At 37.8% G+C, this 22500-nt stretch overlaps 1 protein-coding gene across 2 annotated transcripts in view; it reads right to left on the bottom strand.

Annotated features, from left to right (window-relative positions):
- Nucleotides 1-11126: 11126 nt before the first annotated feature.
- commd10 (COMM domain containing 10) overlaps nucleotides 11127-22500 on the bottom strand; it is a 100561-nt gene continuing 89187 nt past the window's right edge. For both annotated transcript variants that reach the window (XM_047380283.1, XM_047380282.1), the window contains 2 exons: nucleotides 11860-11919; nucleotides 11127-11619 (listed from right to left, as the gene is read on the bottom strand). In XM_047380283.1, the coding sequence (XP_047236239.1) occupies nucleotides 11581-11619; nucleotides 11860-11919 (99 nt within the window). In that variant the 3' untranslated portion in view covers nucleotides 11127-11580. The remainder of the gene's footprint in view (nucleotides 11620-11859; nucleotides 11920-22500) is intronic.

Here is a 22500-nt window from a genome sequence, read left to right as displayed (position 1 = left end):
TAGAAACCAGGCTCCACTGAGCCAGAGTAGGCCGCAAGCCCAGAGTTGTCACCTGGGCCAGTGGACCAGAGATGCAGTTGCTGAATGAGTGTGCCCATACATAATGCCAACTGAGCAGCCAGATAAGCAGAGCGGTGACAGAGCAGAAAAGAAATATGACAGTTGGAGAAAGACATAATGTTCACAGCTGAATGTTTTTGTAAAGGTTAAGAGTTGGAAAAGTAAGAAGAAGGAGAGACTTGGGTTTGAGAGTCATAATAATGCATCGAGCAGAGGATTAACCTTTAAACAAAGAGGCATTTTTTATGCAACCTTCACTGTGCTTCTTAGCAAAACGTTAGAAGCAACTCTGCACATCCTACCCAAACTGGCTGTACATATTTACCACAGGCTGTAAATTTTTAATCATTTTGATCCACTTCTCAAAAAGTACCACCCTTTGAAAACTGTCCCCTGCTTCCATGTCCTCACAAAACAGTAAGGAAACTAACTAATATCTTGAAACATAAAGGCAGATTTTCGCTCCATTCTGCTTGTTTTAAGGCCAGTTTTGGACTTAGAGGAAATTGTCACAATCGGAGTTAATTACAGCAAACTCAGTCAGAAATTAAAGTAAACGAAAGCTAAGAGTCCAAAAAGGACATTTATAAAAAAGTGATCAGTGAGAAGAAATCACAAAGCAATTGTGCTTACTGTACAATTACCAGAATTACATAAAAAATTTATTACCAGGTGGTTTCTGATTGTCCTGCCAACGTCTTTCCAACAGTTACATTACAAATATGCTCATAAGATGTATTACCAATTTGTTTCCTAAAAGAATTGTGTCCATTTGCAAATCCATACACAGACTTTCCTAAACTGTAGATTTATGTACACTCAGTAATTTTGTATGCATAACTGACAAAAGAAGATTTTGATTAATCAATGTGTTTATGATGCTGAAAAAAACTCTTATTCAACTCTCTTACTCACTATTTAATTAGATTAAAAAAGCAGGACAAAATTTGGTCCACCACAGATTTGACAAAAAATGATAATATTTACATATTCTCCAAGATAGTATTTGAGTATTTATGTCCAAATTCTCAATGGTAACCAGCTAATTCAATGCCAAGAGGGTGTTGGTTATCCCCACCACTTTAATTAGTGTTTTGGGTCAGCACCATGGGATCAGCACCAAGGAATCAGGCTACAGATTTCTCAGCAGATCCAACATTTTGCCATTTGCATGGAAGAATGTTAGATGTGAGCTTAGTTACAAAACCCTGGTGCATTCAGAGATGTTACTGTAAAGATGGTGAAATTCAAAAACACAACAATCTCTTACTTGCAGTTGTAAATACTCCATCCTTTTATCCCGGTGAAGCACATTGGTTGGAAATATAGTGGTGTAGTTTTTTTTCTTGCACGCCTGGCTGCTGACTCTACTGCCCACCGTTGAAACCATTGATTCAAATCCTAGAAGTAACTAATGACATTTTAAAATGAGGGTTTCTGTAGGAGAAACAAAACACCAGTTGACTGATTTTACAGCATACGTTTTGCAGTTTCATTTTTTTATGTTATGAATGGTTATTTGTGAGGATCCAAATCAGATTGAGATTAGGGTAGGTCAAAGAGGTCTTCAATCAACAAAAAGTTGAAAGCTTTTAAAACAGAGTTCAAAACTCAGGAGGCAACGTGAACCTGTTGATGTGCAGCACCGGGAGTCACCAGAACAACAATTAAACCATAGTTCCTGAATTCAAAACCAAAGTACAGAAAACACTACAAACCACCAGTGTAAACAGGTGAAATGGCAGAAATATTATCAGAACTTTAGTGAATCAAACTAACTGAGCATTAGGACCAACAATAAGCTGTTCAGATTGACTTTAAAGAACAGCTGTTTAGCTATCAGGCGAACATACTCTTAGAAATTCAGCACTTTACAGATTCAGCTTGACGGGACTGATCGTCATATTGGTTTGGGTACCCTAGCATATCGGTATCGAAGGAAATTAAATGGCAGACAAGACAGCAAAGGAGGCTACTAAAACTAATTTGTTGAAATCATTATCCAACGCAGTGGTTCAGTAGTAATGAACATAGCTAAACAAAAAATGAGGGAAACAGGGCAAAACAATCAGAGAGAGAAAGGAAGGGTCTTTGGTTTTATAGAATTCAGAGCAAAACAGGAGAAATTAGAGGCAAGCAAAACATAATATGTCATTATTGTGGAGAAAACAAGACTGTAGAGCTCATTTTATGGCAAAGCCCATAGTATGGAAATGAAAGAAAACAACTAATTAACAGAAAGGAAGTTCAGATAGATCCTTTGGAATACTACAACATAAATCCTCTTTCTTTCTTTCTTTCTTTCTTTCTTTCTTTCTTTCTTTCTTTCTTTAGCCACCCCCAAAAGAAAGCAGAGGAATGAAGAACTACAAATAAACACAAGGACAATATAGCTAAATATGTAAAAAAAAAAAATTTAAGAAAAACCCAAAGAAACAGAACTCAGATGAAATCAGACTGAAACTCCATGGAATCATAACAAAAGTAGGTCTGGCCAATTTATAAAGATGTCTTACCACCAGCTTTGATTGATCTCTCACAGCTGCTGTAAGAGCAGGCAGTTTTATATTTTCCCAAACTTAGAAAATAAATAACTTACTTTGCAATTGAGCAATATTAATCAGGCAATTAGGGATGCAGGAATATAAATTTAACAAATTAAGTCCTTTAATTCCTCTCACAGGTAAAAAACAGGAATATTGATATTTCAGCTTATTGAATTCAGACCACTTGTTTTATCGTTTACAGAATCTTTATGACTTGATTAAAGCAGTAATTTACTTTATTATCAATGACTCACAGTTGTTAAGTATATGATTGAAATTTACTTCTGCAACTAACTTAAACATGAAGCAGCTCCTGAGGCACACAGAAACAACAGCGTGGACTAATTTTAGACATGACAGCAGCACAAACCGAATTGTCACAGGAAATTAGAGGCAGACATCCACTAATGAAGATGATGACTTATTCTGGTGACTTGTTCAACAGATCAGAAAAATAGGGTTGTAAAGCTGGCAGGCGTCCTGTGTAGTCAGTTTCTAAACAGAATAAAACAGTGTTTATAAAAAAGCAACTTATTGTCCAGTGTTTTTAAAGGTTGAAAGTTTAGTGTCAGGACACAGTGGGTAATGAGGGCAGAGGCAGGAGGAGTCACACTGTTAGAAACTTTGCCCAGAGGAAAATTTTAGTTTTCAGGATACAGAGGAGAAAAGGAGCTTTACGGGGGCCGAGGTTAAAGGGTCTTTATCTGTGCAGGAACTGGAAACTGCTGGGTCAAGTAGGGCTCAGGGCTGGAAGGAGCAGATAGTGGGCTTGGAAATTTGGAGGAGAGTGTTTCTAGGATCAAAATGCTGGAAAAAAGATGATCATATTCAAAGAAAACCTCAGTGTCCCAGTTTAATTTAACAAGATGCTGTGATCAGTTCCAAGCACGTCTGCCACCTGTACATAAACATGCAGGGAGGACATCTTTATATTGTCTGAGTTCTGCAAGACACACGATATAGAGATAATTACAGAGAAAGAGTTAAAAGAAAAAAACAGGGTGTAATTGAAAGATTTTGGATTTAGAATAGCAACAGAAACTGATGATTTGCAGAGAGTTTGTTTGCATGGAGACTTACCACAGGTGGCTTATTAGGACTCAAAGCAGAATAATCATTTTGGATATAAAAAACAAACAGAGAGAGAACAGTGGTGAATTTGTGATGTGGCTCCTCCACTGGAAATAAAAAGTCAGTGCTGCAGACTGAATGCCAGCAGCATTATGTGATCGTTTCAATTCCACTGCCAGAAGCAGAGAAACATTCAGTTTATTTCGTGAAAAGTTTCCTGCTGTCAGTCAGAAGCTGCTTTACAAAAGTGAGGCTAAATTAAACAGCCTTGAGTTCGACAAGTAAAATATTTTAGGAGAAGATTGGTAGGCTTTGAGACTTTCTCCAACCCACAGTGGAATTTAAAAAGGTTAAGCCACAGATTGATCAAATATTTAAGACTAACACCCTTAAAAGCATTAACAATTGTCTTTTATACCTTCTGGGCAATTCCATATCCATCCTTGATCACTTTTTTTTGGACAATGTCTCTAGATCGTCCAGACCCCTTCATCCTCTTTAATGTTGTGTTCTCTTCAGGTCACCCTGCTGGTTTCCCACCATGATTTAGGTGTAGGGACTGAGATGGTCACTGAAGAATTTAAATTTTGTGTCTGGTGAACTGTTTGTGTTGATTTGGCCATTTTTAGGATCATTACCCCATTGGAAGAATCAATAATAGCCCAGTTCAAGTTATCTGGACATCTATCCAATTTCTAGTTTTAATCTCCAGATCATGATGCCATGCACTGTAACAACTCCCACTGGCCCTTTGAAAGGTTAACAGGCCCAAAGCATTACAGGTTCTCCATCATACTTAACAGTGGGCATGCTTTGTTTTACACCAGCCCAATATGGAGGTGTTGGTTTCATCTGACTAAATAACAGTTTCAGTTGAGGTCCCAGTTGAGCTATGCAAACGTTACTTGTTTACACTTGTGATTTTGTTTTTTCCTGGCCTGCTCCCAGATGACAGGGTTTTTAATTATAAAAGTATTAAATGTTTCAAAATGTTTTACACATACTGCATAATGCAGCCTTTAGTCTCTACAGTTCAATTTTAAAGCAAACAAATCTGTCAAAGAAAGAATAAAACGTTGCAGTAACCTGATCGCATTAGTGTGCACACCCTATTGAAATATATGTGGAACATTTTTTTTATGATTTACCATGGTCTCGTACAGACATCTTTCTTAGTTTATTGTCTTTCCCATCTTAAAGGGTGGCTAAGAGAAGTTGGCTTCTGCATCACATCTTAATCCAGGGAAACAGGATATAAGACATTGGTAATTAACAGGTCATTGGCATTCTGATTAACTTAAAAGGATAAAACACAACTTTAAAAATACATTCATTTTATAGAAGCTTTTTGGGGTGCCACTAACTGTGGAACTGGTGTTTCTGCATGAAAACATGGGGATGAAAAACAATGTTAGACTGCATTTTTCTGTGACTACAGACAGGCCCTTCTTCTGTTTTAGAGGTTTGTAGGTTGAAGACACCTAAAATACTTTCATCTCAGCTCGGCAAGCATAGTTTTTGTATGCAGTGTGGCTGTAGCTGTGGAGACAAAGGTGCGTAAGACATGCATAGCAGGGAGGTGAAGAGAGATGTGACACTGAGAAGCCAAAATTAACAGCTCCATAGTTAATAAAGCAACAAAAGTGAGTGAAGTGCAAATTTCAAGGGGAATATAAACTGAACCTGCGTATTAAAACAGCAAAGAATGGATTCTTAAACCCCTCACTCCTAAAGCAGCAAGATGTTAGCATCGATATCATGACTGCAGAGCACTCCAACAAATAGATATGACCAGTTTAAATAGCCTTTAAATTTTCTCAATTTTGTCTTTTTGTTTATTTTCTAATGATCTAAATCGCATCTGATGATTAGGAATCCTGTTTTAATCTGATAAATATTAAATAAGTGTCAGGATCTGTCTGTTTGAGTCTGTTTTTTGTTATTTAACCTGGTCTGATCTTTTGTTTATCTTCTGTTTCCTGTAGCCTGTCCCACACCTGTCTCTAGTTTTCCCTGATTGTCTGGTCTTGTCATTCATTGGTTCCCTCCTGCTGTTCTGTTTGAATATATGTTCCCTGGTTACCTTTGTTCCCTATGGGTTTTGTTATCATGTGTAATGTTACGTCTGGTTTCTGGTGTCCTGGTCTGGTTCTTTTTTACCTGCTTGGTACGTGAGTGAGAGGGATTAAACCTCAAACTTACCTGCATACCTTTGTCTCCGGCATCCTTCCTCTGCACTTTATTCCTACCCACAACCGCACATCATGACAATCAGATTCTGAAGCATTTCTGTTTGCTGAATATTGCCTAGAGTAGCTTTTTTGTGATAAGCCTTTTCCTTTTTTATGAATATCAAAAGATGGCCTCTTGGTTTAATGGCATGTTTTCTTGTCTTTCTCATTTTAATAAGTGGCTTAAAGAAATGTTCTCCTGTGTCACGGTTTGCAGGATGTTGGGGATTTCTAATTAAAAGGTCCAAGAGATTCTGCTCTACTTCAACAATAAAACACTGCGAAAGGTTAGCATCAGTGACAATAGCTTTTAAGCTACATTTCCATGATACCATAAATGTAGTTGAAACAGGTAAGAGTGGAAGGGTGGTATGATGCATAGCTAAGGATGACATGAACAGAGGAGCCTGCATTTTTAGCTCTTCTGGGACCTTAGCTGGTTGAGAGAAATAAGAAATCAAACTATGGGACCACAGTCTATAGAAAAAAAGATTATTGGAGCTCAATGTAATGTCACAATGAAAATTGTTTCAACAGTTTTGGTCAGTGTGTGGTATATCTGCATGTGTGTGTATATGCAGATGTATGAACACCGTTTGTTTCTGTGTGATTGTTTATGGTACATAACTAAGACTTTTAACAGGCAACCGGGTGCTTTAGTTTGATACAACTATTGAGCTTTTCCACACCAAACACTTTAGGTGGGTCTGGAATAAAAGAAAGGATGAATACGTGGAAAAGCCTCTCACCCACATTGTTAGGTATGGTGGAGGAAATGTGATGCTGTGGGTCTGATTATCTTCTAAAAGCTTGAGTCTGATTACTTTTGCCTGCAAGAGTGGGTCTCAATGTTCAAATTTGATTTTTTAATGACATTAGATCTTTTTATTGTTTTTGTGTGGTTGTTCACATCACAGTTTTAATGTCACCTCCATCAGATTCCAGTTTAAACAGTCTACAGCCAGGAAGTGATCCAGATGCACAGATAAAAATATAAAGTCACAAACGACATGCCTGGTTTATGGAAGTAAAGAAGGATGCTACATATATCAGCATGTTTGTATCAAATCTGAAGTGGTTGTGTTATCAGAAACAGCTAAATGATGATTAGTTTCGTCAACAATGTCTGCTGTAATGTTCATAAAAACATAATGAGTGAATAGTTTGTAGTGGGTGTTGTTCAACACAGTATGAATAAAACAGCTGAGACCTGCAATTTCAAACAATGGGCTGAGTGTGCAATTATTAAAATAAAGCATGAAGTCACACCATCTGCCTGCTAGTTTTGTCTATTGTTGACATTTTATCTTGCCACCTTCCACCACCTCTAAAGCAATATTTTGTTAAATGCACTGGAGAAATCAAAGAACATGATCCTCACAGTGCTGCTGGCTTTGTCCAGATATGAGTGGTGACCCCCGTCTGCGTCCTAACACCTGGCCCAGTATTCTCACTTTACAAAAACACAGCTGTTCCCGTTGGCCCTATAACCCTGGCAGCCCTGGGGTGGCTTTAGTATTTATTTTTGTTTTAGTTTTGCTTTCCTTTGGTTGGCCTTTTTATCTTGTATCTATACAATAAGCCTTTGTCAGAAACTCCAGAAGACTCAGGTGGAGGCCTCAACAATCTCCTGGATCAAAGACTACCTGATAAACAGACCACAGTTTGTGAGACTGAAGGGTTGTGAGTCTAACCAGGTAGTCAGCAGCACAGGAGCACCACAGGGGACTGTACTCTCACCATTCCTTTTCACTCTGTACACCTCAGACTTCCAGTACAAGACAGACTCCTGTCATCTGGGGGGATTAATAACATATTTTTGAATTTGAACTGACTGATATCGATTCACACTTTACACAACACAATTTCTGCACTAACTCCTGAGGAGGAACACACAAAGGAACTGCAGACTGAATGGTATCTAACCTTACATCCTGACCTGGCATCAAGTGACTGCACAAGATGGCATCATTTATTTAACTAAACTATTTTGTACATCTGTGTCAGGTTGGTTACCTGCAAATAAGGAAGACGCTGCTCTTTATTGAGGCGAATCTCATACAGCAGAAAGAAGATCTCACCCAGGGCCCCATTCATGCAAGTACCACCACTGCCTGTCAAAAGGAACCAAAATCTCAGAGGAATTTTTCTCATACATTGTAGAATCTAGTCCACAAAGTATTAAGCCTCTGAATGAAAAAGGGGAACAAACCCGGTCCAACTAGTCTGTTTGCTCTTGCAGCCTTAGATGAGTTCATTTCAGTGAAATCCTAGCTCATACATTGCATGCACAGTTGATTAAACATTTTCCGGTGATTTCACACATAAAACTTGGCGTTCACCTGGCAACTGTGCTATCTTACTCACATGACCGCAAAATTTGAAATTCAGAAGACATCAGACATCATGTAACAGTTTTTTCACTGAAAATGAATCATTACCAGTGGAATATTCTGATTGTGACTTTAACTGGTCCTCACAGAGATGCAATCAGACCTCAGAGGACCTGCAAGCTACTCTGTCACCTGTCTTTACAAGAATTTCACTTCAAAGCCCGTAATATCTTTTTATGTTGCCACAAATATTCTCCATGTTTTTCAGCTTGGGTTCCAGCCTTGGCTTAATAACAGCTACAAACTTCAATATGTGTTTCTTTTGAAAAGTTTCTGTGCTCTGGCAGCTTGGAAATGAAAAATAACTCAGATTTTCTCAGATTTGATCCAAAACAACAGAGCTATCAGGGTTTGTGATCTAAGGAGCAGTCCATCAAAAATAAGGCCAAATACAGGGGTAATGTTTTAGCTATATTAAAGCTAGGAAAACAACAGACTGCCTATATGCTAAACCATAAACAGTGCGTGTGTTTGTTTGGCGTCCAGATGATATTCTCTCGGCACAAATATCAGAGTGTGCCAACAGCTTTGACACGTACATGCAGAGATGTAATTCAGCGTACAAGCACAGAAACCCACTGCAATCTCTGTGGCTGGGATTCAGTGTGCCGGGGTCCGCTGGATCTCAGTGTGCAAGTCTTTTTTCTTTCAGAGCATCCATGTCTACTCGACCTCCCCATCTGTTCCTCACGCTGTGGAACACGGTGCTGTTTCTTGCTCCAGGCACTATCACATGGTGGCAAAGATTGTCAAAAAAGAAAAGAAAAATGATGACAGAGGTGTTCCGGGACAGAGGCTGAAGCTTCAAAGTTGAGGGGATGGCATGTTTTTTAATCTATGCAGCAGGATTGTTTGAGGGACAGATGAGTATTCCTGCGGGAGTTAGAAATCCATCCACAGTTCATCAGACCTTTTAATGTATTTCTTCAGACATTGACATTGCTTTTTGACTCATCTTCTTTACCAACAATTTTCAGAAGATTAATTTATCTTGTTTGTTAAGAAGCTTAGCTCTGGCCTATTAACCATTCAGGTAAATATGGTTGCTGAAGTGTGTGGATGAATCATTGCTACTGGCAGATTTTGTTATCATTTGTTTAGACAGATCTAACTAATACCAAAGAGATTATGATAACCTTGTACACAGCACTGACATGATTCAAAACGGAAATGCAACTGTAGTTTTAAAACAGCAATAAATGTTCAGTTTCTCAGGGGAGGTGTTACTTTTGAATAAGTGGAAAAGAATGATACCATATGTAGGATTTTTTTTTAAGGAGTGTCAGCCATAACCTTTACTGTATAAGTCATGCTGAAAACCTAACTTCTTATTTTAAAAACTCTTAAACAGTTTTATGCATATATCACTTGGTCATGTGATCCCCAATTAACTGGAGATGTTTTAGAGTAGGGGTGTTCAAAGTGTGTACCAGGAGGACATTTGTGACTATGGGAAAGATTTTTTGCCCTGACCGCAACTCAAGAACGATCAACGCGGTTGATGCACAAGGACACTTATGCTAAGTTAACATATCCAGCATGTCCTCAGTGGTAAAATATATATATTTGTTTCCTGGCTGAAGTTGTGCTCTCAAGAAGTGAAAATCACAAAACACACAGCAAGAAAACACTCCTCTGACCGCTCTGTGCGTAAACGCGTCCGTTACCTCAGTCAGACAATGAAGGTTACATGGGATAATTTGAATGATTGACACATCCATTGAATCATCAGATCCAATGGAATCAGGGGTTGGTTACGGAAAAATACATCATCAACATTATTCACCAATTACAGCGAGGGAAATAGATTTGTTTTAAGGCGAGGGGGCTGTACCTACACAGCACTCCACATGGTCATTGCACTTAGAGTGATAATAAAGTTGGAAAGAACAGACCTCTGGATTTCATTTAAAATATTGCTTGCCTGGTTAGGATAGAGCAGCACCATCGCTACTGTGAGAACTACACTAATTTACAGATCCCTTTTCTACAAAAATCTGACTACTTTATTTAATTTAAAACCTGCCATATTTAGAAATGTAAAAAATTTATATATTTTTGGGTTTTAGATTATAAAAAAACTTTCAACTTTGACAAGTGTGGCAAAAGGTTTGGACGCCAATGGGTTTGTGTTCCAGCACATTTCTGTCAAATGTCCATACTCTTAAAGACTCAGGAAGGATGGATGGATGGATGAATGGATGGATGGATGGATGGATGGATGGATGGAGGGATGGGTGGATATAACTTGGGATAGGGAACAGTATGGACATACAAATGTTTTTGTGCATTTTATTTTCTTTTTCCAATTAAATTCCAGACTTTCTCCAGACTGCGTACAATCCCAATGGGCCATGAGCACTGTAAGTCAGATGGAAAAACTTCCTTGTTACCCTCGTTTATTAAGCATTTTCCTGAATGCAAGATAAAAATCATGCCTGTGATCATTTAAAATCCATTAACATGTTAAGAGCATGTTTTTTCAACAAAAAAACATATGCCAGATGAAAATCAATAAAGAGGTTTTAGAAAGTTTTTCAATCTACAGGGAAAGAAACAAAGCACCTAGAAATCAGATAACCTTTAAAGCTTGGATTTAAAGTGGGAAATATGAAGGATTTATCACATCTACAGACTGGGGAAGTTCAGTGAACAAGAACAAGGATATATCAGCGCACCGATCAGCACACAGACACGTGTGTAAATGAGCACACCCTGAAGGTCTGCTGTGCATCACAGATCTCCCATCTGTTGCTGCAGCGTCCAGGTTGGTCCTAATGAGGAATAATAAGCTTTCACTAAACGAAAACGACAGCCTGGGTAGGTTTCATTTCCAAGTCACAGTTTAATACAACAACAATAAATGAAGGTCACTCTTAAATGTGAAACATTTCTGTCTATACAAAGTTTAAGACAATTGAGAAATGGCACTTTTACTCTGAAAGATCTCACTGTAGGTAATGTTTAGAACAATGGAGCATTAAGTCGCTCTCTACATGCAGTAGAAAAAAAAGTAAAATTGATTAGGTACAATTAAATTTCCAAATATAAAAATAAAAAAACAACCAATTTTGTCACCCTGAACTCCCAGTAATGACAGCAGACTGAAAAAAAAACTTCCAACACAGACAGAAACTTATTCTCTCATGTTTGACATTTTTTGTACTAAATCAGAGCAGTACTGGAACTGCTTGGCCTCTGACAGCTGGCCCAGCTGTCAGCATCAACAATAACAATATGTTGTTTGTGTGGGCATGGCTGTGCGCAGAGCACCAGGCATCAAGTCAGGGAATCCAACTGGGCCTGCACAATTTCAAGCTGAAACACAATGGAGGAAGACTTTGAGTTTTCAGAAAAAAAAATTTAACTGACACAAAAATTGGAAGATAAATTCAATAACAAACACAAAGAGAGACACAGAAATATATGAAAGTATGAAGCAGACAGGGAGGCAGGTGGATTTTGTCAAGCCAAGGGTCTAACCAATCAGAAAGAAATGCATTATGAATAAAACGTTGATACCTCAAACACACACTCATACTCAAAAGCAAAACAAACCTTATTGTAGAACTCAAGAAGCTGCTCGTGGTTAAATTCAACCAAGATGTTTTCCTGAACCTGCAGACAAAAAGAGAAACAGAATGATGAGTATGATACCAATATACAGGTCCTTCTCAAAATATTAGCATATTGTGATAAAGTTCATTATTTTCCATAATGTCATGATGAAAATTTAACATTCGTATATTTTAGATTCATTGCACACTAACTGAAATATTTCAGGTCTTTTATTGTCTTAATACGGATGATTTTGGCATACAGCTCATGAAAACCCAAAATTCCTATCTCACAAAATTAGCATATCATTAAAAGGGTCTCTAAACGAGCTATGAACCTAATCATCTGAATCAACGAGTTAACTCTAAACACCTGCAAAAGATTCCTGAGGCCTTTAAAACTCCCAGCCTGGTTCATCACTCAAAACCCCAATCATGGGTAAGACTGCCGACCTGACTGCTGTCCAGAAGGCCACTATTGACACCCTCAAGCAAGAAGGTAAGACACAGAAAGAAATTTCTGAACGAATAGGCTGTTCCCAGAGTGCTCTATCAAGGCACCTCAGTGGGAAGTTTGTGGGAAGGAAAAAGTGTGGCAGAAAACGCTGCACAACGAGAAGAGGTGACCGGACCCTGAGGAAGATTGTGGAGAAGGGCCGATTCCAGACCTTGGGGGACCTGCGGAACCAGTGGACTGAGTCTGGAGTAGAAACATCCAGAGCCACCGTGCACAGGCGTGTGCAGGAAATGGGCTACAGGTGCCGCATTCCCCAGGTCAAGCCACTTTTGAACCAGAAACAGCGGCAGAAGCGCCTGACCTGGGCTACAGAGAAGCAGCACTGGACTGTTGCTCAGTGGTCCAAAGTACTTTTTTCAGATGAAAGCAAATTCTGCATGTCATTCGGAAATCAAGGTGCCAGAGTCTGGAGGAAGACTGGGGAGAAGGAAATGCCAAAATGCCAGAAGTCCAGTGTCAAGTACCCACAGTCAGTGATGGTCTGGGGTGCCGTGTCAGCTGCTGGTGTTGGTCCACTGTGTTTTATCAAGGGCAGGGTCAATGCAGCTAGCTATCAGGAGATTTTGGAGCACTTCATGCTTCCATCTGCTGAAAAGCTTTATGGAGATGAAGATTTCATTTTTCAGCACGACCTGGCACCTGCTCACAGTGCCAAAACCACTGGTAAATGGTTTACTGACCATGGTATCACTGTGCTCAATTGGCCTGCCAACTCTCCTGACCTGAACCCCATAGAGAATCTGTGGGATATTGTGAAGAGAACATTGAGAGACTCAAGACCCAACACTCTGGATGAGCTAAAGGCCGCTATCGAAGCATCCTGGGCCTCCATAAGACCTCAGCAGTGCCACAGGCTGATTGCCTCCATGCGACGCCGCATTGAAGCAGTCATTTCTGCAAAAGGATTCCCGACCAAGTATTGAGTGCATAACTGTACATGATTATTTGAAGGTTGACGTTTTTTGTATTAAAAACACTTTTCTTTTATTGGTCGGATGAAATATGCTAATTTTGTGAGATAGGAATTTTGGGTTTTCATGAGCTGTATGCCAAAATCATCCGTATTAAAACAATAAAAGACCTGAAATATTTCAGTTAGTGTGCAATGAATCTAAAATATTAGAATGTTAAATTTTCATCATTACATTATGGAAAATAATGAACTTTATCACAATATGCTAATATTTTGAGAAGGACCAGTATAAGAAACTAGGTTTGAGCAGATGAGAAACAGAGAGCACATATGAAAGAGTGATGACTTAGATTCGCTGTGCTGGCTTTTTGTGATTTCTATAAAAACCTTCATTAATTATTACCATGCACTGGACACCATGTCCAAATCTTATCCATCTGAAGGTTTAAAAGTACACCAAAGGTAGAGAGGCTGTCCAGTAAAGGAAGAAAAAATCCTACAGTATTTCTTTATTCTGTTGGATTACTTCACTTCACTAACAGAATTCATACTTCTTAAATTAAATTTAACCTTTACTCTATTGCAGACAGGAGATTCCGAAGAACATTTGGATTTGCTTTATTGGTTTTATATAATTTGCTGAGTATTGGCTATATAGGCTAAATAGCTTACAGGCTGTAATGCACACAACATTCAAAAGCTGTGTGCTTTTCATTCATCACGGTGATGTGATCACAAAGAGGCTCGGAAGTCTGAATTCGTTTTTTATGAGTTGGACAAAGATGATTGTGAGAAAATATCAAATTCTATTAGATTCTCCTTACACTTTTTCCTTCTGGCTCCTCATCACTAAATATGATGCTAGCACTTCTCTTTGACAGTATAATATATTTGGAAATGTGGGTGCTTCCTCAAAGCTGGGAGCCCAATTCTACCATGAGGTCATGGTACACCAATCTTTCGGTGCAAGGGGCCTTTTCTGAGCACCATATTTATTTGTGTGGATGATCGTGAATGGTTCGTGAGGTCCTATGTTAGGTCTTTGCTATTTTTTCAAAACATGACTTGAAGATAGTTTTTAAGAGCAATCACATCTGCTTTTGTTATGCTTTTGCCTAGACCTTCATTATGTGTTTATAGTGGGATTCATCTCATTCTCTTGTTCTTCTCTTTTCATTCTGAGAACAATACACAGCTTCCAAACAATAAAGGGAAGCCAGGCTCCGCAGACAGCCACCAGCCATCTCTGGACTGCTATTATCATTATCATAATCACTCCATCAGATAGGATGACAGGACAATAACCCACCCCCATAAGCAGGTGTAATGGCGAAATATTTCATTGGAGTTCGTCGTTCAGAATAAAATGGCTGTAATATGTGAAATGAATTTTAAGTGGCACAATTGAGAGGGGCAGCAAAGTGCATTTATGCTGAAAAAACTGGATTCTTGATCCTAGCAGGATTTAAGAGCAACTAACTAGAAGACCAATATATAGAAACAAGTGTTTATAGAAAGAAATGTTTGAAACCACATGTGAGCCAGCTGATTGTACACTCATCTCCAGTTCCCCTCCCTGTGGCTTGGTGCTTAGAGATTAAAAGAGGCTTGGGGGGCTTTGAGCTAACTGGCTGGCTGGGTGGGTGGGTGGAGAGTGTATGTGTCACAGCAAATTAGCGAAAGAGATATTAATTAGAAGCAACATTACAATATCATAAAGGAGAGCAAGGAGAACTGTTATCTCCTGTCAAAGCCCATACTCTACAGCATGAAGGAAAATGTAGGACACTCTTGAATTTAGCCACAACTGAGCGATTGCTGCAAAAATCTGCCCAGCAGGAAACAAAGTAATATATTAAAGTGTTAATATAACTAAATGAGTAATTTGCAATGCAGCATCTCATTTCTTAAGTTGATCAGTAATCCTTTGGAGGAAACTAGATTGCTGTTTGGAAATGATTTTATGTGAAGTAAAAATTGTGCAGGCCCACTAAATTCTTTGAAGGATGAAGAGCCGGTGCTTCCAGCAGCACTAATCTTCTCTCGCATCAGTCTCCTCTTATTGATCTCCACGGTGGCGAACACAATCAGGACGATGAAAAACCAGCGCTGCATCATCGTTTATTTCTGTTGCTAGCTTTTAGAGAGCCTGGGCCCCAGAAACACCCCAACCATGATAAAAAGTCAATAAATTAGAAATAAACAGACTTCAACCAACTGAGATGTCTTTATCGCTGTCTGACAGAGGTGAGTCAGGAGCCGACGGAGGTGCAGTTTGTTTGTGAAATGTGTCTATCAAAACTGAATAACAAGGAAGAGAAAAACAACAAGCCAGGCTGGATCACAGCTTCTGTTTGTTGCCTCTTAGATGAGACAGAAAGTTAGGTTCATGCATGTTTGTGTTTCTGTGTGTGCATGTATGATTGTGTCAGGCCCATCACATTGTTCCTGCGGGTTGGGATTTTACCACGCGGTTACCCAACAAGCCTCTGACAGATCTAGGCTAACACTAATGGGGATAAGATGCATCATCTTCACCATCCCAACCCCACAAAACCAGCATTAACACGGAAAAACACTCATAAACGTACATATGTCTCATTTAAAAACTTCTGTCTCTACATTATTGTAAGCAATGGTTATTTCATGGAGTTGGTTATATACTTCTAAACCTCACAGGTTTCTTACATGCAGTGCCTTGCTAATACATCCTTTCTCACATTAGAACCAGAAACTTGGATTTATTTTAAGAGGATTTTATGTGACTGACCAAAACAAAGTGGTGCTTATTTGTGAAGAGGAAGGAAAATAATCCACGGCTTCCAACACTTTTTACAAGAAATCTGAAAACTGTGGCATGCATTTTTTCTTCAGCTCCTCAGTTTACTCTGATACCCCTTAATAAAATATAGCGCCACCAAGTATGGAGGACCAGGAGAGTCACTGAAAAAGAAATACAACCATTTCAAATGTAACATTTAAATGATAAAATTAGAAATCCAATTTGAAAAGAGTTTTGTATTTGCACATTTTAAATTGAATTACTAAAGAGGAATTGTAAATTGTATTTATTAATCCATTATTAAATACTGCAATTTGAAAATGTATTTTCAAATCCTATTTCTAAATGGAGATTTAAAAAACACAATTCAAAAATCTGATTATAAATACCTTTCCTTATCAAACATTTAAAACACTCCAACAGCTCTGCAGCTGTAGTTGCAGCCCAAGGAGGTTCCATATTAACTCGGAAAGGATGAATTCAAACGCAGGCCACACTTTTCAGATTTTTTTATTTGTGTTGGTCTATCCCATAAAATCCTAGCAAAATATGTTAACATATTTGGTGTAGTGAGACAAAATGTGAAAAATCCAACGGTTATGCTTATATTAGAAAGGAACTTTATATATGCTTGAATGTAACATAGTAGATCCAAAATATTAAAGATCACCAACTAAAAGAATAATTAAGAATAAACCAATGCAAAAATGGGAAACTAAGTAAATATTATTTTATATCATCATGTTAGTCTGAGCAATCTCACAGTGAGACCCCCAACACTGAGCATTCAGCTAAATGTAACCGTTTCTGCCAGTTACAATAACGATTAAGTGATATTCTGAGAGGATTCACTGTGAGGTTTGCCTGACATGATGCCAGACGATCTGTCGAAATATTGGTGCCGTTTAGGCGTCACTTGGTTCAACAAGTGACTAAATAATTATTGCTGTTATATTAGGAGGAGACATCTCTGATCCTTGGAAGATTACTCACTATGAAAGAGGGATTCCCCAGCATTGCTTCAAACATCTTGAAAGCTGTTGTAAAGTGAACTGCATCAAATGTGGCACAGATACAGTGCAAAAAAGTTTTTAACCATACACAATTTCTTTATATTTTGCTTCCAAAGAGCCAGAGTTTATTGTAATCTTTTAAAGTGGTCTTGTCTGTTTGTCTCTGAGGTTTTCAGAGTTTTATGTTTGAGTTGGACTGCTTTTTAACTTATTGTTTTTCTGTTTCCTTTTACTGACCGTGACAAACTTTGGGCAGCGTGCACTAAAAGAAATAAGGAAAGCATAAAAGTTTAGGACTGAAACACCATCGAGTACAGATGTAATATCTATCCACCTGCTTGTCCTCGCAGGGTTGTGGGGTGGCTGGTGCCTATCTCCAGTGGTCACTGGATGAAATAGGAGACAGGAAATATCGAGCAGTGATCTGACTTATTGCCTGACAGGTATCTCGTATTTCAGTAGCACATCCACTGTATGCAGTAATAGGTTTTAACCTGAAAGGCCTTAGGGAATTGCGTTCTTGAGTGTCTATAGTCCATCTGTCTGTGTCCTTGTAAGGCTGTTAGTAACAAAGAACCTAAAGTAAAAAAATGTTTTTTATAGCCAAGTAGTCTATTATTTGCAGACACAACAATGGTTTGTCCCTTAAAGAGGAGCCATTCATATGTCGTCTTTAAAACTGGACTGAAAAAGAAGAATAAGCAGCAGCAGGAAAGACTTGGGAAGATCTTTCCAAAATATTGAGACTTAACAATCCAGAACACTTCAGAGTCCTACAAATGGTGGCCAACTCAAGTTTTTTGTGACCATGCTGCACCCGCTGAGGGCTACATGGTGTCACAGTTATTAACACTGCTGCAAGGCGTCATGTAGGTCTTAAAACCCAATCCTGGGGGTGAAGGGAGCTGAAACATTCTCCTTGTGTGTGTTTTCTCTGGGTGATCCGGTTTGTTCCCACAGTCCAAAAACATGCGTCTGAGGCTTTCTGCAGATTCTGAAATGCCCCATAAGAAAGAATAGGTAAATGATCAGTTGGTTTACATGTTTCTCAGTGTTGGCAATCTGGTTGAATGTCCAGGGTGTACCCTACTTCTCACTAATTGACCTGTGGAGACAGACAACACGTAACTGTGATGCTGCTGAGTAGGAATAAGCAAGATCCAGTCATATTCGATAAAGTGAAATACGTGTTCCGATGAGGCTCGTTTGTCAGATTAAAAGTACACTTTGACCGTAACATCCTTTAAGCAGGTATCAAACATAATCTTCATTGATTCGATGTTTTTTAATCTACTGCCTAAATGTTTTTTACTGACTATGCATTAATTTGTAACTGGTTTAAGGTTTTCGACCCACTTTGACAAAGGATGATTGGAAATATGTTTCCAAAAAAAAAAGAAATACATTTCCTGTATTCTCCTTATAGTTTACTGTAAGAAATGATATCAACCAGCAAGACGTCGCTCACAATGATTTTAGTTTAATAAGGGGTCATAAGTAAAATAAAGTAACATTGTCTTATAAGTGTTGATTACCTACACAGAGAACAGGACCACACAATCAATAGAAAAATTGTGTAGTATAAACCTTTTCAGAGGATAAAATGATATAATAATGATAAAATACACTTAAATGAAATCATATGTGAGGATTTAGGATTTTTACAATTATTATATCTCGAACTACTAAACTACCAAGAGAAATGAACTCAATGGTTAAGTACATGGGAACAGCATAGAAGGATGCTGGTACAAAGAGAGTACAGTATGTTACATTTATGCCATCAAGTGGTAACTGTTGTCACTTTTCATAAGGCCCTAGTGTAAAATGTACTACAGAAGCAGTTATTTTCCACAAGGACCTGGAGTGAAGGGACTTAGTGGAAGCACAAAGACTCTTCATCAGTTATTTGACTCAGCGCAATAAAGCATAAAAAACATTTGTCAAAACTGTGATATTTCAAGGCAAAGCACTTTAGAGTGTTCATAACCATCTGATAAAAGTACAAAAATGCGGTGAGGAAAGGAAGAGGGACTGATAGATGGCAAGGACAAGAGTTTAACAAAAAACAAAGAACACGAATGATGAGATGAGATGCAAAGTGAAAAGGACAAAGCAAAGTTACACAATGACAGAGTAAAAACTAAAGTAAAAGACTGAAAAACTGAGGAGAGCTTACACTGCAGCAAAGAAGACGAAGCATATCAAACTATGGAGAACTTGGAGAAACAACGGCTGTGCCAGGTGCAAATGTTTACCTCTAAAATAAATATGTATAACAAATGCAGTGCTACTAGGAAATCCACTTTGTAACCTTCCTCGGATCTGTTATAGCCTTTATAAACAGTATTTCTAGGTGTAGAATTGAATAACAGGTTTGGCAAAATCTCCATTTCAAAGTACCATATTTCTTCAAACTCAAATTTAAAACTTTTTTCCAACCATTTTCAAAAAATATCAGAGGCTGAAGCTGGATTCTGATTTGGGGGTTTGGAAAAGGACTATTTCACAATATTTTTTGCATCTGGACTAATTAAGAAAACCTGCCCTTGATTATTGATAATCCTACATTAAATACAACTTCAAAACTACAGTTTGTTTTCCTTAAAGACTTTTATTTTGTTTGTAAATGATAATGAAAACAATTTTTAAGCTTTGTTTTTTTTTATCTAAACGAGCCCCTAAATTTCATATTAAACCCCTAATCCAGAAGGGTCTAGAAGAAAAAAAAACAGTAAAACTGTCCTTTTTTAAAAACAAATGTTGGATATATATGCATTTATCTGCGGGTTTTCTGTCAGTTTCTTAAAATCCCAAATGGTCAATGAGTTCAACAAAAACTCAAGATTTGACATGGTAAATTAAAGATAAATCTTTTATTAAATCTATGTTTTACATAATTAAATTAAGGAACAAATCATTCTTTCCTTTTAATTTCAGCAGAACAATTGCTGCAGCATTTTGGTTGAAGGTATTTTTATTTAATTTGTTGGACTTTGCGATCCTAAGTAAGTACACAGTTCCACCCTTAAAGTAACAAATGCATGGCTTAGTTTTCACTAGTGACTCTAATTTATGTTCCTGTATTATTCCTGTGCTGCATCAATTTAGTATTATTTACCTTTATAATAAATCTGTATATCTAAATCAATAATTGTACTTACTTCCTTATTTTATTTTTAAGGATTCTGAAAGACTAGTATAATATAACATACAGATCAATGATTTGACACTTGTTGCATTAAATACTTGCTTAGTCCACCAGTGCTTTGAATTAGAGACCTTTCATCTTTTCATATCGTACAGCTGCCAAAGCTGAGGAAACGTAACCGCAGTCTTTGTTTGATGCACTGTAATGGTTTCTGTACATGGAGTAAACCGAGGGCATGAAGTAGATTTATGCTACATGATTACCCTCACAAAATTCTTATCCTGCTGACTCTGCCGTGTGTTTGCCAGAGTACTCAGCTGTGTCAAAATCATTACAGGTAGGGAAGAAAACAGGACTTTGCAGTGGTGGCTGGGCTGGTTCTCTTTAGGGAAACATATTTGCCCATGAGAGGACGCTTTAACATTTTATTTAACATCTCAACATTTTGTCATTTTACACCATGAAGAAAGTAAAATGGAGCAATGTTACGGATAAGTGTTCACCAGAGTAATAATATGAGGGAAGAGTAAGGATGATGGTTCACTTAAGACTCCTTATATATTTTTCATCAGGTACCTAGTCTGACTAGATGTGCTTAAAACGTCCTATTCTGGAGTGCTGGTTTCAAATGGGCCAGTCAACATGTTAGGTCTAGGGTTGACTAGGAGAAAGTCTCTGGTTGTTTACATTGCCTTTCAATTGCACATCTGGGGTTTTCACGTTCACAGCTCATTTTTATATTTTATTTTTATGAATGCTAAACATATTTTAGTAAATTCCTATAGTGCTCTAATAAGGCTCGATTAAACTGCTGATGGGGAGATTTAGGAAGCTATTTGAAGGCTGAATGTGTGCAAATCAGCATCGTTCTAATACTCAAAGTACATGCAAAGCAACATTTGCTTCTGAAAAAGCCCACTTGAGTAAACAGTCTCTGTGCTGACACAGTTTCAACATTGCATTTAGAGGCAAGTACGTCTATTTTAATATGGCATCATTTTGTATATTATACATATATATATGTATATATATACTTATACTCACAAGGAAAAAAGCCCCAAGAAAAATATTTTCTTTGTTTTTGGTTTTAATTTCTGATCTCAGATTAATATAGCATATATTTGTTTTTACACTCCATGTGAATTTGTTAATTTTAAAACTGTGTTTGCATTAACGGTTAAGACATATTAGAGAGTGAAATTGTTTCTAGATGGTAATCTAAACATGAGGGTGTTCAGAGAGATGTCTCTTGCAGGTCAGTTACAGACTACTCAGAATATCCATACAATCACATTTGCAAAAACCAAACTATCCCTTTGATCAATAAGGCTTATTTATTGGATTAAATCTATATTATGTTAGAAGAACTCTCATTATGTAATTTTACGATGCAATTTACAATGAACTTGACTAACATCCAAAACAATGCGGTTATTTAGGGGTTCAATTAAACATTGGACTACTACTACTAGAGAAAATAAAAATACCTATTTCACTTATATATCACATTGTATGCTTCTCATTCTGCCAACATACTGTATATTCATCGACCACTTTATTAGATACACCTGTTCAACTGTTTGTTAAAACAAATATCAAATCAGCCAATCACATGGCGGCAACTTAATGCATTTAGGTACCTAGAAGATGACTCGATGAAGTTCAAACTAAACATCAGAATTTAAAGTAAAAAAAACAAGTAAGCATTGATCCCTCCTGCCACCACATTCAGGCTGGAGGTGGTAATATCCTGTTATGGTTTTGTATTTTATCAGTACACTGTGGGACTCTTAGAGGCCTCTTAGATTTAAACCAAACAGCCTACACTAGAATTATTGCTGACCGTTCCTGCATGAGCAGTACTGCATCATCTGAAAGATACTTCGAACAGCATAATGTATCATGTCACTAAGCTCCACTAGCCTACCCAGTCACCAGATCTACATCTAATAGAGCATCTTTGAGAAGAGGTGGAATGGGAAATCCCTATCCTGGATGTGCAGCTAACAAGACTGTTGAAACTAAAAGAACACCATAAAAGCACATCATGTCTCAATAGAATCATGTTCGATATCCATACTGATATGTAATGGGTAATGTGTTAGGAACAAAAGGATGCCACATCATTTGACAAAACTAAAAATGATCAACCCACAGAGCGCGCAATCTAAAGTCAACGAGAAATTTAAACTGAAAAACTGATGCAGCAGGGTAGTCAAATTTGCTGAAATGTCATTGCCGCAACTCAAAATGGTACTTAGTAGTT

The sequence above is a fragment of the Girardinichthys multiradiatus genome, chromosome 12 (assembly GCF_021462225.1).
Source record: "Girardinichthys multiradiatus isolate DD_20200921_A chromosome 12, DD_fGirMul_XY1, whole genome shotgun sequence".
Classification (NCBI taxonomy): domain Eukaryota; kingdom Metazoa; phylum Chordata; class Actinopteri; order Cyprinodontiformes; family Goodeidae; genus Girardinichthys; species Girardinichthys multiradiatus.
Note: the sequence above shows the minus strand (reverse complement) of the source record. Positions and strands in the feature narration are given on the sequence as shown.